The following is a 15,561-nucleotide window of genomic DNA, read 5'->3' as shown; positions in this document are numbered from 1 at the left end:
TCCTCATTCTTAGCGCTGTCAACTCCCCTTATTTCTTTGGGAGTTACCAGATTTTGGGACTCTCCCTTCTGTCATCCTATTGCATTCTCCCAATTTTTAAACTTTTCCTTAGGCCCACTGCATGATCCTATCATTATCCCAGGGTCAACAATTGGATTAGTCCCATTAGGATAGAGATGGCGCGAACTGTTCGCCGGCGAACTTGTTCGCGCGAACATCGGGTGTTCGCGCTCGCCGGAAGTTCGCGAACGTCGCGCGACGTTCGCCATTTTGGGTTCGCCATTGTTGGCGCTTTTTTTTGCCCTCTCACCCCAGACCAGCAGGTACATGGCAGCCAATCAGGAAGCTCTCCCCTGGACCACTCCCCTTCCCTATAAAAACCGAAGCCCTGCAGCGTTTTTTCACTCTGCCTGTGTGTGCTGAAGAGATAGTGTAGGGAGAGAGCTGCTGCCTGTTAGTGATTTCAGGGACAGTTGAAAGTTTGCTGGCTAGTAATCGTTTTGATACTGCTCTGTTATTGGAGGGACAGAAGTCTGCAGGGGTTTGAGGGACATTTAAGCTTAGGTAGCTTTGCTGGCTAGTAATCTACCTTCTACTGCAGTGCTCTGTATGTAGCTGCAGTGGGCAGCTGTCCTGCTTCTGATCTCATCTGCTGACTGCTGCAATAACAGTAGTCCTTGTAAGGACTGCTTTTATTTATTTTTTTGTTGTTTTACTACTACTACTACTACTACTATAAGAGCCCAGTGCTATTAGTCTAGCAGTGTTGGGGAGTGGGACTGGAGTGCTAATCTGCTGCTCCTAGTAGTTCAGCAGCACCAACTTTAATTTTTTTTTTTTAATATTCATTTTTTTTTTATTTTACTTTTTTTTATTTTACTACCGCTGTAGTAGTGTATAAGTTGACCTTTTAGGCATTATTTGCCCTGTAGGCATTTTTTGCCCAGTGTGTTATTCAACCAACTGCCATCTAGCTGTGTGACCTTGTTCACATTCTGTCTAAATATCCATAATATTACCGTCTCCAGAAAAAACACCGGAGTGACTTTTTTCAAGCAGCCATAATATATTTTACGTAATCCGTATCCATCGCTGTAGTAGTGTATAAGTTGACCTTTTAGGCATTATTTGCCCTGTAGGCATTTTTTGCCCAGTGTGTTATTCAACCAACTGCCATCTAGCTGTGTGACCTTGTTCACATTCTGTCTAAATATCCATAATATTACCGTCTCCAGAAAAAACACCGGAGTGACTTTTTTCAAGCAGCCATAATATATTTTACGTAATCCGTATCCATCGCTGTATTAGTGTATAAATTGACCTTTTAGGCATTATTTGCCCTGTAGGCATTTTTTGCCCAGTGTGTTATTCAACCAACTGCCATCTAGCTGTGTGACCTTGTTCACATTCTGTCTAAATATCCATAATATTACCGTCTCCAGAAAAAACACCGGAGTGACTTTTTCAAGCAGCCATAATATATTTTACGTAATCCGTATCCATCGCTGTAGTAGTGTATAAGTTGACCTTTTAGGCATTATTTGCCCTGTAGGCATTTTTTGCCCAGTGTGTTATTCAACCAACTGCCATCTAGCTGTGTGACCTTGTTCACATTCTGTCTAAATATCCATAATATTACCGTCTCCAGAAAAAACACCGGAGTGACTTTTTTCAAGCAGCCATAATATATTTTACGTAATCCGTATCCATCGCTGTATTAGTGTATAAATTGACCTTTTAGGCATTATTTGCCCTGTAGGCATTTTTTGCCCAGTGTGTTATTCAACCAACTGCCATCTAGCTGTGTGACCTTGTTCACATTCTGTCTAAATATCCATAATATTACCGTCTCCAGAAAAAACACCGGAGTGACTTTTTTCAAGCAGCCATAATATATTTTACGTAATCCGTATCCATCGCTGTATTAGTGTATAAATTGACCTTTTAGGCATTATTTGCCCTGTAGGCATTTTTTGCCCAGTGTGTTATTCAACCAACTGCCATCTAGCTGTGTGACCTTGTTCACATTCTGTCTAAATATCCATAATATTACCGTCTCCAGAAAAAACACCGGAGTGACTTTTTTCAAGCAGCCATAATATATTTTACGTAATCCGTATCCATCGCTGTATTAGTGTATAAATTGACCTTTTAGGCATTATTTGCCCTGTAGGCATTTTTTGCCCAGTGTGTTATTCAACCAACTGCCATCTAGCTGTGTGACCTTGTTCACATTCTGTCTAAATATCCATAATATTACCGTCTCCAGATAAAACACCGGAGTGACTTTTTTCAAGCAGCATTCATATATTTTACGTAATCCGTATCCACCGCTGTAGTAGTGTATACGTTGATCTTGTGGGCAGTATTTGCACAGTGTTTTCTTCAAACCGCCATCTAGCTGTGTGAGCTTGTTCACATTTTGTCTAAATATTGATAATATTATCGTCTCTAGAAAAACCACTTGAGTTACTTTTTTTCAAGCAGCATTCATATATTTTACGTAATCCGTATCCACCGCTGTAGTAGTGTATACGTTGACCTTGTAGGCATTATTTGCACAGTGTTTTCTTCAAACCGCCATCTAGCTGTGTGAGCTTGTTCACATTTTGTCTAAATATTGATAATATTATCGTCTCTAGAAAAACCACTTGAGTTACTTTTTTTCAAGCAGCATTCATATATTTTACGTAATCCGTATCCACCGCTGTAGTAGTGTATACGTTGACCTTGTAGGCATTATTTGCACAGTGTTTTCTTCAAACCGCCATCTAGCTGTGTGAGCTTGTTCACATTTTGTCTAAATATTGATAATATTATCGTCTCTAGAAAAACCACTTGAGTTACTTTTTTTCAAGCAGCATTCATATATTTTACGTAATCCGTATCCACCGCTGTAGTAGTGTATACGTTGATCTTGTAGGCATTATTTGCACACTGTTTTCTTCAAACTGCCATCTAGCTGTGTGTATTATCGTTTCCAGAAAAACCAACTGAGTTTTTGTTGTTGTTGTTTTTTTAAAAATAATGCCAGGCAAAGGCAGGCCGCCACGCAGAGGCCGTGCTAGGGGCCGTGCTGCTATGCAATCCTGTGGCCCTAGCAAATTGCCCAGTTTTAAAAAGCCAATGACCCTGAACTCCCAAAATGCTGAAGAGGTAGTTGACTGGCTTACACAGCACACCCCATCCTCTACCGTTTCTAACTTTACCACAACATCCTTCTCATCCTCCACTGCTATGGCCACCCCACGTAACACTTCCTCCACCACCGGTGCCCCTTCTTCACTGGAGTCAGAGGAGTTATTTTCCCATGAGTTTCTTGAACTGAGTAATGCGCAACCATTATTGCCAGAAGAAGATGAAGGAGATGAGGACGTTACACCAGATTTAATTCTGGCAGAGAACACGATAGAGATGGACATAATGAGTGATGAGGAGGAGGTCCCCGCTGCTGCTTCCTTCTGTGATGTGTCAGAAGAAATTGATGCATCTGAGGAGAATGATGATGAGGAGATTGATGTTTTGTGGGTGCCTAGTAGAAGAGAGCAAGAGGAGGGTAGTTCAGATGGAGAGACGGAGAGTCAGAGAGGCAGTAGGAGAATAAGACTTAGAAGAAGCAGGGAGGACAGCCCGCAGGGATCAGTAGGGCAACAACATGTATCGGCACCTGTGTTCAGCCGGCCAACGCACCCGCCATTGCCGCCAATGCCGCCAACTTCTACTGTTACCGCCAGATCGCACACTTCCAAAAAGTCAGCAGTGTGGGATTTTTTTAATGTGTGTGCCTCTGACAAAAGCATTGTAATTTGCAATGAGTGCAGTCAGAAACTGAGCCTTGGTAAGCCCAACAGCCACATAGGTACAACTTCTATGCGAAGGCACATGAGCGGCAAGCACAAAGCACTTTGGGAGCAACACCTCAAAGGCAACAGGCAAACTAAAAGCCACACTCCTTCTGGTCCAGCATCTTACTGCTCTACCTCTGCTCTCCTTGACCCGTCTGAACCACCCTCCACTCCGCCTTCCACCTTGACCACCTGTTCCCATTCCCAGTCATCTGCCACCAGCCAAGTTTCTGTGAAGGCCATGTTTGAGCGTAAGAAGCCAATGTCTGACTGTCACCCCCTTGCCCGGCGTCTGACAGCTGGCTTGTCTGCACTCTTAGCCCGCCAGCTTTTACCATACCAGCTGGTGGACTCTGAGGCCTTCCGCAAATTTGTAGCAATTGGGACACCGCAGTGGAAGGTACCCAGCCGCAATTTTTTTTCTAAAAAGGGAATACCACACCTGTACCAACATGTGCAGAGCCAAGTTACCGCATCTCTGTCACTTAGTGTTGGGCCAAAGGTCCATATGACTACTGACGCATGGTCCTCCAAGCATGGTCAGGGCAGGTATGTCACCTACACTGCCCACTGGGTGAACTTGGTAATGGCTGGGAAGCAGGGAATGGGTAGCTCAACAACAACAGTGGAGTTGGTGTCACCGCCACGGATTGCACGCGGTTCTGCCACCACCTCTACTCCTCCATCGCTCTCTACCTCGTCTTCTTCCTCTTCTTCTTCTTACTCTGCTGCTGGGTCCTCCTTCTCCTCCTCCACACCTGTGCACCCCCAGCTCCCCCTAGGCTATTCGACGTGCCAGGTACGCCGTTGTCACGCTGTCTTGGGGATGACGTGCCTGGAAAGCAAAAACCATACCGGATCTGTACTCCTGTCATCTCTGCAGTCACAGGCCGATCGGTGGCTGACCCCACACCAACTGCAGATCGGAAAAGTGGTGTGTGACAATGGAAGCAATCTGTTGGCAGCGTTGAGACTGGGCAATTTAACACATGTGCCCTGCATGGCACATGTGTTAAATTTAATAGTCCAACGTTTTGTCTCCAAGTACCCAGGATTCCAGGACGTTCTCACCCAGTCCAGAAAGGTGTCGGCCCATTTCAGACGTTCCTACACAGCCATGGCACGCCTTGCTGACATTCAGCAGCGCTACAACATGCCAGTCAGGCGTTTGATTTCTGACAGCCAGACTCGCTGGAATTCAACGCTCCTTATGTTGGAACGTCTGCTGCAACAACAAAGGGCCGTCAACGAGTACCTTTTTGAACTGGGTGGTAGGACTGGATCTGCAGAGCTGGGGATTTTTTTCCCCCGTTACTGGGTGCTTATGCGCGATGCCTGCAGGCTCATGCGACCTTTTGAAGAGGTGACAAATATGGTCAGTCGCACCGAAGGCACCATCAGCGACCTAATACCCTTCGCTTTCTTCCTGGAGCGTGCCGTGCGACGAGTGACAGATGAGGCTGTAGACCAGCGTGACGAGGAGCTAGAAGCGCGCGATTTCTGGTCGGAATCACCAGAACGAACCCAGGCACCTGCTGCAACGCAGGGAGAGGTGCCAGAAGTGGAGTCAGAGGAGGAAGGTGGCTTTGTGGAGGAGGAGGAGGAGGACCAACAGGAGCAGGCTTCCCAGGGGGCTAGTGGTGACCTTTTGGGGACCCCTGGTCTTGTACGTGGCTGGGGGGAGGAGACCGTGGATGATGCAGTCCTTGATAATGAGGAAGCGGAGATGGATAGCTCTGCATCCAACCTTGTGAGAATGGGGTCTTTCATGCTGTCATGCCTGTTGAAGGACCCCCGTATCAAGAGGCTTAAGGAGAAGGACCTGTACTGGGTCGCAACGCTACTAGACCCTCGGTACAAGCATAAAGTGTCAGAAATGTTACCAACATACCACAAGTCCGAAAAGATGCGGCATTTACAAACCAGCCTGCAAAACATGTTGTACAATGCTTTTAAGGGTGATGTCACTTCAGGAACTCATCAACATTCCAGGGGCAGAGGTGCCAGTAATCCTGCCACGAGCACACCTGCAAGGACAAAGCCCTTTGGCCAGTCTGTAACGTCAGACATGCAAATGTTTTTCTGTCCAAGGCAGCGCCACAACCCTTCTGGATCCACCCTCAAAGAACGCCTCGACCGGCAGGTAGCGGACTACCTGGCATTAACTGCAGATATCGACACTCTGAGGAGCGATGAACCCCTGGACTACTGGGTGTGCAGGCTTGATCTGTGGCCAGAGCTGTCACAATTTGCCATGAACCTCTTGTCTTGCCCAGCCTCAAGTGTGCTCTCAGAAAGGACCTTCAGTGCAGCAGGAGGGATTGTAACTGAGAAGAGAACTCGCCTAGGTCACAAAAGTGTCGATTACCTGACCTTTATTAAAATGAATGAGGGGTGGATCTCGGAGGGTTACTGCACGCCGGAAGACTTGTTCTGACTTCTATGCAGCTGTCCTTCTCTTCAAGCCTCATGACTCCACACACAGCTGTCCTTTAGCGTCCTCCTCCCTCCGCCACCGTTACAAACTAGGGTGCAAACCCTACTGGTTTAATTTTTTCTGGCCTCTGTGCTTCAGTGGCTGCAACCAAAAAAACTGGGCAAACAATGTCTACAAGGTCAACGTATGGCAAAAAATGACTATTTTCAGCATTTATATGGCATATTTTTTCTGGCAACTGTGCTTCAGTGGCTGCGTCCAAAAAAATGCATATTTTCTGCATTTATATGGCATAATTTTTCTGGCCTCTGTGCTTCAGTGGCTGCAACCAAAAAAATGCATATTTTCAGCATTTATATGGCATAATTTTTCTGGCCTCTGTGCTTCAGTGGCTGCAACCAAAAAAATTTATATTTTCAGCATTTATATGGCATAATTTTTCTGGCCTCTGTGCTTCAGTGGCTGCAACCAAAAAAATTTATATTTTCAGCATTTATATGGCATAATTTTTCTGGCAACTGTGCTTCAGTGGCTGCGACCAAAAAAATGCATATTTTCTGCATTTATATGGCATAATTTTTCTGGCCTCTGTGCTTCAGTGGCTGCAACCAAAAAAATGCATATTTTCAGCATTTATATGGCATAATTTTTCTGGCTTCTGTGCTTCAGTGGCTGCAACCAAAAAAATTTATATTTTCAGCATTTATATGGCATAATTTTTCTGGCCTCTGTGCTTCAGTGGCTGCAACCAAAAAAATTTATATTTTCAGCATTTATATGGCATAATTTTTCTGGCAACTGTGCTTCAGTGGCTACGACCAAAAAAATGACTATTTTCAGCATTTATATGGCATATTTTTTCTGGCCTCTGTGCTTCAGTGGCTGCGGCCAAAAAAACTGGGCAAACAATGCCTACAAGGTCAACGACGTTGACCTTGTAGGCATTGTTTGCCCAGTTTTTTTGGCCGCAGCCACTGAAGCACAGAGGCCAGAAAAAATATGCCATATAAATGCTGAAAATAGTCATTTTTTGCCATACGTTGACTCAACGTATATGGCAAAAAATTACTATTTTCAGCATTTATATGGCATATTTTTTCTGGCCTCTGTGCTTCAGTGGCTGCGGCCAAAAAAACTGGGCAAACAATGCCTACAAGGTCAACGACGTTGACCTTGTAGGCATTGTTTGCCCAGTTTTTTTGGCCGCAGCCACTGAAGCACAGAGGCCAGAAAAAATATGCCATATAAATGCTGAAAATAGTCATTTTTTGCCATACGTTGACTCAACGTATATGGCAAAAAATTACTATTTTCAGCATTTATATGGCATATTTTTTCTGGCAACTGTGCTTCAGTGGCTGCGACCAAAAAAACTGGGCAAACAATGCCTACAAGGTCAACGTATGGCAAAAAATGACTATTTTCAGCATTTATATGGCATATTTTTTCTGGCAACTGTGCTTCAGTGGCTGCAACCAAAAAAACTGGGCAAACAATGTCTACAAGGTCAACGTATGGCGAAAAATTACTATTTTCAGCATTTATATGGCATATTTTTTCTGGCAACTGTGCTTCAGTGGCTGCGTCCAAAAAAACTGGGCAAACAATGCCTACAAGGTCAACGTATGGCAGTTGTTTAAAGAGAACAGTAGATTACTAGCCAGCAAAGCTACCTAAGCTAAAATGTCCCTCAAATCCCTGCAGACTTCTGTCCCTCCAATACAGAGCAGTATCAAGCAGATTACTAGCCAGCAAACTTACTATCATCTGTCCCTGAAATCACTAACAGCTCTCCCCCTACACTATCTCTTCCAAGCACACACAGGCAGATTTTTCAGATACATTTTTGCCCTTGATCCCCCTCTGGCATGCCACTGTCCAGGTCGTTGCACCCTTTAAACAACTTTAAAATCATTTTTCTGGCCAGAAATGTCTTTTTTAGATGTTAAAGTTCGCCTTCCCATTGAAGTCTATGGGGTTCGCGAACCGCTCGCATTTTTGCGCAAGTTCGCGAATATGTTCGCGAACTTTTTTTCCGACGTTCGCTACATCCCTACATTAGGACCAGACTGTGTGTGGTAAAACCTGGCAGTGATATTCTGATTTGGAAACCTTGCCAAGCAAACAGATATCACAGTGTATGGTCATCATAAGGATGCAGGGCTGGATATTTAGCTCACTCCCAGGATTCATTGCTAGATTTATATTTACCAAACTGAACCCTTTACTTTATGACATTACTGGAAAGGACAAATAAAGATAAGAATTACATGCATAGGATCTAATACGTAGCACAGGGATTCTACTGGATAAGCGATTTTTCTGTAATGTTGATCTCCATACTTTAAAGGAGAACTAAAGCTTAACTAAAGAAGTAGGACATAAATACTGTACATTATGTTTTGGACTTCTGTACCAGCCCAAGGGAACCACTGCCCTTTAGCAGTAATGATCCGTGTCACTGAAGATGCCCCGACTTTGACAACCTAAATCATTACTCCTATAGAGATGCTGAACTTTTAGGCTGGTTTAATAAGTAAAGTATATAAAATATGGCATTTATAGCCATATTCATTTTTAGGGTTTAGTTCTCCTTTAAGGCCATTATAAGCATTTAAACATTAAATAAACCCAATAAGATTGTTTGGCCACCAATATGGATTTATGCAGCTTAGTATGGATCAAGTGCAAGCTACTGTTTTATTATTACATATCTCTATGGAGCAGATAAAAAAAAGGTACAGTATACATGTATACATCCCCTTTAAACAAGAAGTGTTTTTGTATATTTTTTTTATTTTTAAGTTAGTTTATAATTATATTTATTAGAAACAAATATAATAAAATATATATATATATATATATATATATATATATATATATATATATATATATATATATATATATATATATATATATCACATGAGATTGCAGCCATGTTAACCAGAGAAATATAAGGGAAATAGCAGGGAGGTAGGAATCAAACACGTCAGGCTTAACATCACTAACAGTCACAAGCAGGTGGAACATAATGTGGAAAAGATGTGAGTAGTTCGATCGAACGATTTTACTTTGATCGCAGGATGTCCAAATTCGGTGAAAAATACTTCGACTTCGATATTCAAAGTCGAAGTATTTCAATTCGATGGTCGAATTTCGAAGTATTTTACACTTCGAAATTAGGGGCAGATTTTCAAATTCGAATTTTCGAGTTTTTTTTTATGGTCACAACTGTCAAATTCAACTAGGGAGTTATTCAAATTTGATTTGAGTTTTTCAAAAAATTTGATTTTGATTTTCAAGATTTATCATACACTAGCCCTTGAACATGAATTTGATTATTCGCCACCTAAAACCTGCAGAATTGCTGTTTAAGTCATTGGGAGACGTCCAGGGACCAATTTAGAGTTGTTTGCAGCCTTCCTTCAAGTTTTTTTTAGAGAAAAAAACCCTCAAATTTGAGTTTTAGGGTCAATCCTATTCACCCAAGTTTAAAAAAACAGATTTTTACAACACATTTCGATTGGTCGAATTTTGAGTTCATGGGAGTTTATGGGAGTTTTAAAAAACTCACATGAATTCAAAATTCGACCCTTGATAAATGTGCCTTAGCTTAGATATGTCTTTTCTCATATCCATCAACAATGTTTATATTTATATATAGAAGAGAGAGATACAGAGATACAGAGAGGAGTTACATGACTTTACTAAGCATGACACTGTGGTCAGATCGCTTTTATACAGAACACAGCACTCCAGCCTGATTTCTAATATCATCTTTATGAAGTTGATAATCTTGTAGCACGCCAGTGTGATTTCCGATATCATCTTTATAAAGTTAATAATCTTATAGCACTCCAGTGTGATTTCTAATATCATTATAAAGTTGATAATCTTATAGCACTCCAGTGTGATTTCTAATATCATATTTATAAAAATAATCTTATACCTTGCCCTGGCAGTCTAGTGGTGCGGCGGGGACGCCCGCCGCGCCTCTTCGTGTGCACTGGCCTCTTCTTAGTGCGCACGCGGCACGCACTTCCGGCTTTTGAAGGCACATGCCCGCTGGCGTGATGACGTCAGCGTGCAATGGCGCGAAATTTAAAGTATTAAAGGGGTATTCTTACTGTTTGTATTCCTGGTGCTCCTGAGCCTTGTGCTATTTGTCTGCTTTCTTCTGAACCTGTCTGATTCCTGTTGTGAGCCCTGCCTGGCTATTTTGACTATTCTGACTTCTGGATCCTGACCTTTGCCTGCTTACGACTACTCTTCTGTTAACCCTTTGATTGATCACCCGGTTTTGACCCTTTTGCCTGTTTGATGATCCTTGCCTGCCTCGACCCAGCCTGCCTGACTACGATTCTGCCTCATCCTTTGTACCATGACCTTCGGCCCAAAAAGACTCTGCTAACAGCCGTGCCCCTTTGCCAGCCAGAACATCTCGCCTTGCACCCCTCGTTAAGTCCAGGTGGCACCCAAGTAAGCTGAGGGCTCCTCCCAAGCCCAACGGTGGTCACACTACTGGTGAAGCCGAGCCGAGACCAGGGTGCTTGGCACTTGTTCTGGTATTGGGTGCCGGCCGTGACAGCACTCCAGTGTGATTTCTAATACCATCTTTGTAAAAATAATCTTATAGCACTCCAGTGTGATTTCCAATATCATCTTTATAAAGATGATAATCTTATAGTACTCCAGTGTAATTTCTAATATCATTATAAAGTTGATAATCCTATAGCACTCCAGCGTGATTTCTAATATCATCTTTATAAAAATAATCTTATAGCGCTCCAGTGTGATTTCATCATTATGAAGTTGATAATCTTATAGCACTGCTGTAAGCAGAGCCGGGCCGGACCGAGCAGGCGCCCTGGGCAACCTGCCCGACTATGGCACCGGCTTTGTGCGCATGCGCAAGTTCATGCTCACACATCGGCGAACATGGAAGCACTCATGGGCCTGAACAGAAGCGTGGAAGCGCGAACCTGTATGCAAGGTAGCGCAAGTAGATCCTGAAATGTCAGGGAGAGAGGGGACCGGACATGGGGTAGGTGACAGAGCAGGTACGTGCCTGGCGCCCCTCCAGCTTTGCGCCCTAGTTACGTGCCTACTCTGCCTACCCCTAGTTCCGGCCCTGGCTGTAAAACGCGCCGGGAGATTTAAGCAGTTGCCTACCTCCCGGCGTGTCTCTTCCAGGTCTTCTGAGTGCACTTCCGGATTTGGTATCTTCTACCGCTGGCGTTCGGCGAAGGAACGGGCAGAGAAGGGAACCGGACTTGGGGTAGGCGACAGAGGAGGTACGTGCCTGGCGCCCTCCCAGCTTTGCGCCCTAGGCATGTGCCTACTCTGCCTACCCCTAGTTCCAGCCCTGTTTGGCGCCAATTAGCCCTTAAAGGTCCAGCCTCCATTTTGGATTTTGCCCAAGCTGGTTCCAGTTTTACTCTTCCTGCCTAAGCTTTGTTTCTACTACTGATTTCCTGTTTTTTTTACTCTTTTGCCTGACCCTCGACTACGATCTCTGCTGCCTGCCTAGAACCTTTTGCTCGACCTTGACTACATCTTTTCTTCAACCTTGCCGGTACCTCGCTTACGATTCTTCCACGCACTTCCTTGTTGGATTCCGCAGCAGAAAGCCCGGGGCCCCAAAGGGGCATCAGTGAATCACCTGTGCGTCCGCAAGGTACAGTCACCGATCCAGGTTCCTGACAACGTGGTCGTTACAACTGCAGTGTGATTTCCAATATCATTATAAAGTTGATAATCTTATAGCACTGCAGTGTGATTTCCAATATCATTATAAAGTTGATAATCTTATAGCACTGCAGTGTGATTTCTAATATCATTATAAAATTGATAATCTTATTGCACTCCAGTGTGATTTCTAATATCATTATAAAGTTGATAATCTTATAGCACTGCAGGGTGATTTCTAATATCATTATAAAGTTGATAATCTTATAGCACTCTAGCGTGATTTCTAATATAATTACTAAGTTAGATAAGCTTATAGCACTGCTGCTTGATTTCTAATATCATTATAAAGTTTATAATCTTATAGCACTCCAGCATGATTTTCTAATATAATCTTTATTAAGTTGATAATCTTAAAATGCACATAAAACCCCACCACTAATGATTTCTTTCATAAATGCCAAAGACAGAAAGACAATCCCCATCATGCACTGTGAACTCCTTTCACAAATGGCATACAATTCCCATCATCCACCATGAACTCACATTATTAGCAGCCTCTTGCCATCACTCAGAATTATTTGCTTGGTCTAATCTAAAAAGTCTAAAAATACTTCAAAAGCCATGATATACTATGAGTGCCTCACTCAGTACAACAATCGCAGCTTGACTACTATTAATGCTACTCCAAAATGCTCAACTCTATAATTTGATATTTTTGTCACTGACCCACACAGAAAGAGTGCAGGACCATGATGCACTGTGACTGTGAGACAACTGCCATTTAAATTAGGGCAGCAGTGAAGGTCAGAAATGGAGAAGTGGGTGAATAATAATAAAATGAGTCTGGCTGGTGGTTACTGGTTACACATATAAATGGAACCTTAATATTATACACATCTCCAAGTGGCCTTTATACCGTTTTCTAAAATTCTATGAGTGTGGTGGGTTAAATGGTGAACATGGCAAACTGCATTAGTGATGTCAAACCTGTCCGGCTCTAACTGTGGCTGAACTGAAACTCTCACCATGAACTGTAAGTGCATTTTAAGCTGGTACAGACCATAGCTAAATATACACACACTGGCTTTGCACTGTACTATCACAAATAAACCAGTCTGTTTCAGACCAATACAACAACTGATTATCAAACTTCAGCTAAACTTCCATTTAGCAACAAACAGGATGCCCCAAAGATTTTCAACTTTTTAGGGGGCATAATTTAGATTTATACACATGCTGCTAATATGAGGTTTTTTTTTATTTGGGAATGATAACTAAGAAGGGATTCTTTGTATGTCTATATTGAATGTGCATTTATAAGGAAGCAAGTTTTCCTGGTGGAATCATGCTGCATTCACAGGAGGACAGTCAGGGCATTTATTAGAAAGATGGATGTTCCCAATCAGCACCTAGCAGCCCCAAGTGAACGCAGCAATACATCTCTGCAACTATAAGTGGTGGCACTTGGGAAACTCATTCATCAAACTTCTTTAGCACTCGTGCTCTGTTGCAGAAAAGACTCTGGCGCTGTACTAGCATCAGGTGTAATGGGCTATTTGTGCTGAAGAGGACTGGCAGAACAAGCTCAGATTAAAACAGAACTAGAGGCAAAGATAAAAATCCATATACATATATTATCTAACATACAGACAAGGTGTATCAACACATTTGCAATATTCTCAGAGAACTGTATCACATTCTTTCTGTACTCACCGAGGGTGCATTTAGGAAGTCCTGGGACATTGCAGAGTCCAATGACATCCCCCTCCTGACCCAGTATTTGGATGAGAACATCATCATTGCAGACTGCATTGGTCCAGGTTATGTTTCTTGCTAGCACAGTAGAGGGTGCTGCAATCGGGCTTAGCTGTTACACAGTTGTACAGGCTCTGTCCTGTGCTGCTCTTTATATAGAATCCCCAGGACATCAGCTGAACGCAAGAGATTAGTGTCTGGGTGGCCTTCCAACCCCAAGAGACTTTCTTTTCATGTAAATAAGAGATAAGCAATGTGGATCTAACAGGCAGATATGTAACCCCTTGTTGGATCTGCAAGTCTTCTGTATAAGTCAGTTTCATCCTTAAATCTCTAATGATAATTACTGGAACACAGAGTTATTGCTAATTATGTAAGAAAATGACAAGTAAAAGGACTATTTCCCCTCTGGAGGAAAAGGATAGATTAGATTGCAAGCTCTTTGGTGCAGAGGCGTCATTCCTGTTGCCACTTTGTGCTTCATCTTGAATGTAACTGTAGTTTTGTATTTATATTCATATTCTTTTATTGCATGGTTCTCCATTGTTCTGTTAATGTAGCACTATGAATAAAAATATGCATACAAGCAAACTATTATTGTATTTACTGTATGATCAGTATAGAAGGAGATGCTGGACATTCTTGGACAAGTTAACCCTGTAGGTGCCAGCATAATTTTCCATTTCATTTGCACACCTTTTTTGATCATTTTGTGCTCTTTCACTTTAGGAGCATTTCCTAGAGAGGATTTTTAGTTTACAGAGGAAACCTATCCATTGTTATTTTTTTGTGTGAACCTGAGCTTTCTGTGTATTTCCACTTCTGGAACAAGATTTGGAGCTTTAAATACAGGTATAGGATCCGTTATCCAGAAACCCGATATCCAGAAAGCTCCAAATTACGGAATGGCCTTCTCCTATAGACTCCATTATAATCAAATAATTCACTTTTTTAAAATTGATTTCCTTATCTCTCTAGTAATGAAACAGTATATTGTACTTGATCCCAACTAAGATATAATTAATCCTTATTGGAAGCAAAGCAATCCTATTGGGTATATTTATTGTTTAAATTATGTTTTAGTAGACTTAAGGTTTGGAGATCCAAATTACAGAAAGACCCCTTATCCGGTAAACCCCAGGTCCGGAGCATTCTGGATAACATGTCATATACCTGTACCAAAAAAAATGAAATGACCATTTTTCACAATATAGGGATTTATACGAGAAAAATATTTTATTTTATGCACAAAAAATGCAACTGATTTGAAAAAAATCAAACATGCCTGTCTATGATGCTGCAGATCATCGAATCTGTGAGCTTTTATCCACAGGTCGTAGATTTTACGATCTGTGGCACCTAAAGGGTTAAAGGTGGTTCACCTTTACGTTAACTTTTAATATGTTATAGAATGGCCAATTCTAAGCAGCTTTTCAATTGGTCTTTTTTGGTCAATTGGTCATTTTTTTTTATAGTTTTCTAATTATTTCTCTTTTTATTCTGACTCTTTCCAGCTTTCAAATGGGGATCACTGACCCCTATCTAAAAAACAAATGCTCTGTAAGGCTACAGATTTACAGTATTGTTATTGCTACTTTTTATTACTCATCTTTCCATACCTCCCAACATTTTGGAAATAGAAAGATGGACAAAAAGGTTTTGGCCACGCCCATTTTGTGGCCACACCCCTAATTACAATGTCCATTTTACAAACTTTGGCAGGTTATGAAAGTTTGAACATATTTCTGTGGTTTTTTTTTTCAATTATTACAATTTTGCTAATGAAGGTGAATTGCCCTTTAAGCTGCAAGTCAGTTTTTTTCAAGGATGAAA

The 15,561-nt window shown here is 42.2% G+C and overlaps 1 protein-coding gene across 1 annotated transcript in view; it reads right to left on the bottom strand.

Annotated features, from left to right (window-relative positions):
- Positions 1 to 14,040, bottom strand: part of LOC108710258 (tryptophan 5-hydroxylase 2) — a 110,177-nt gene extending 96,137 nt beyond the window's left edge. Inside the window, exon 1 of the mRNA XM_041586353.1 lies at positions 13,687 to 14,040. Coding sequence (XP_041442287.1) covers positions 13,687 to 13,785 — 99 coding nt within the window. The 5' untranslated portion in view covers positions 13,786 to 14,040. The remainder of the gene's footprint in view (positions 1 to 13,686) is intronic.
- Between the last annotated feature and the right edge of the window lie 1,521 nt (positions 14,041 to 15,561).

The sequence above is a fragment of the Xenopus laevis genome, chromosome 3L (assembly GCF_017654675.1).
Source record: "Xenopus laevis strain J_2021 chromosome 3L, Xenopus_laevis_v10.1, whole genome shotgun sequence".
Lineage (NCBI taxonomy): Eukaryota > Metazoa > Chordata > Amphibia > Anura > Pipidae > Xenopus > Xenopus laevis.
This window is presented reverse-complemented; position numbering and strand designations above follow the sequence as displayed.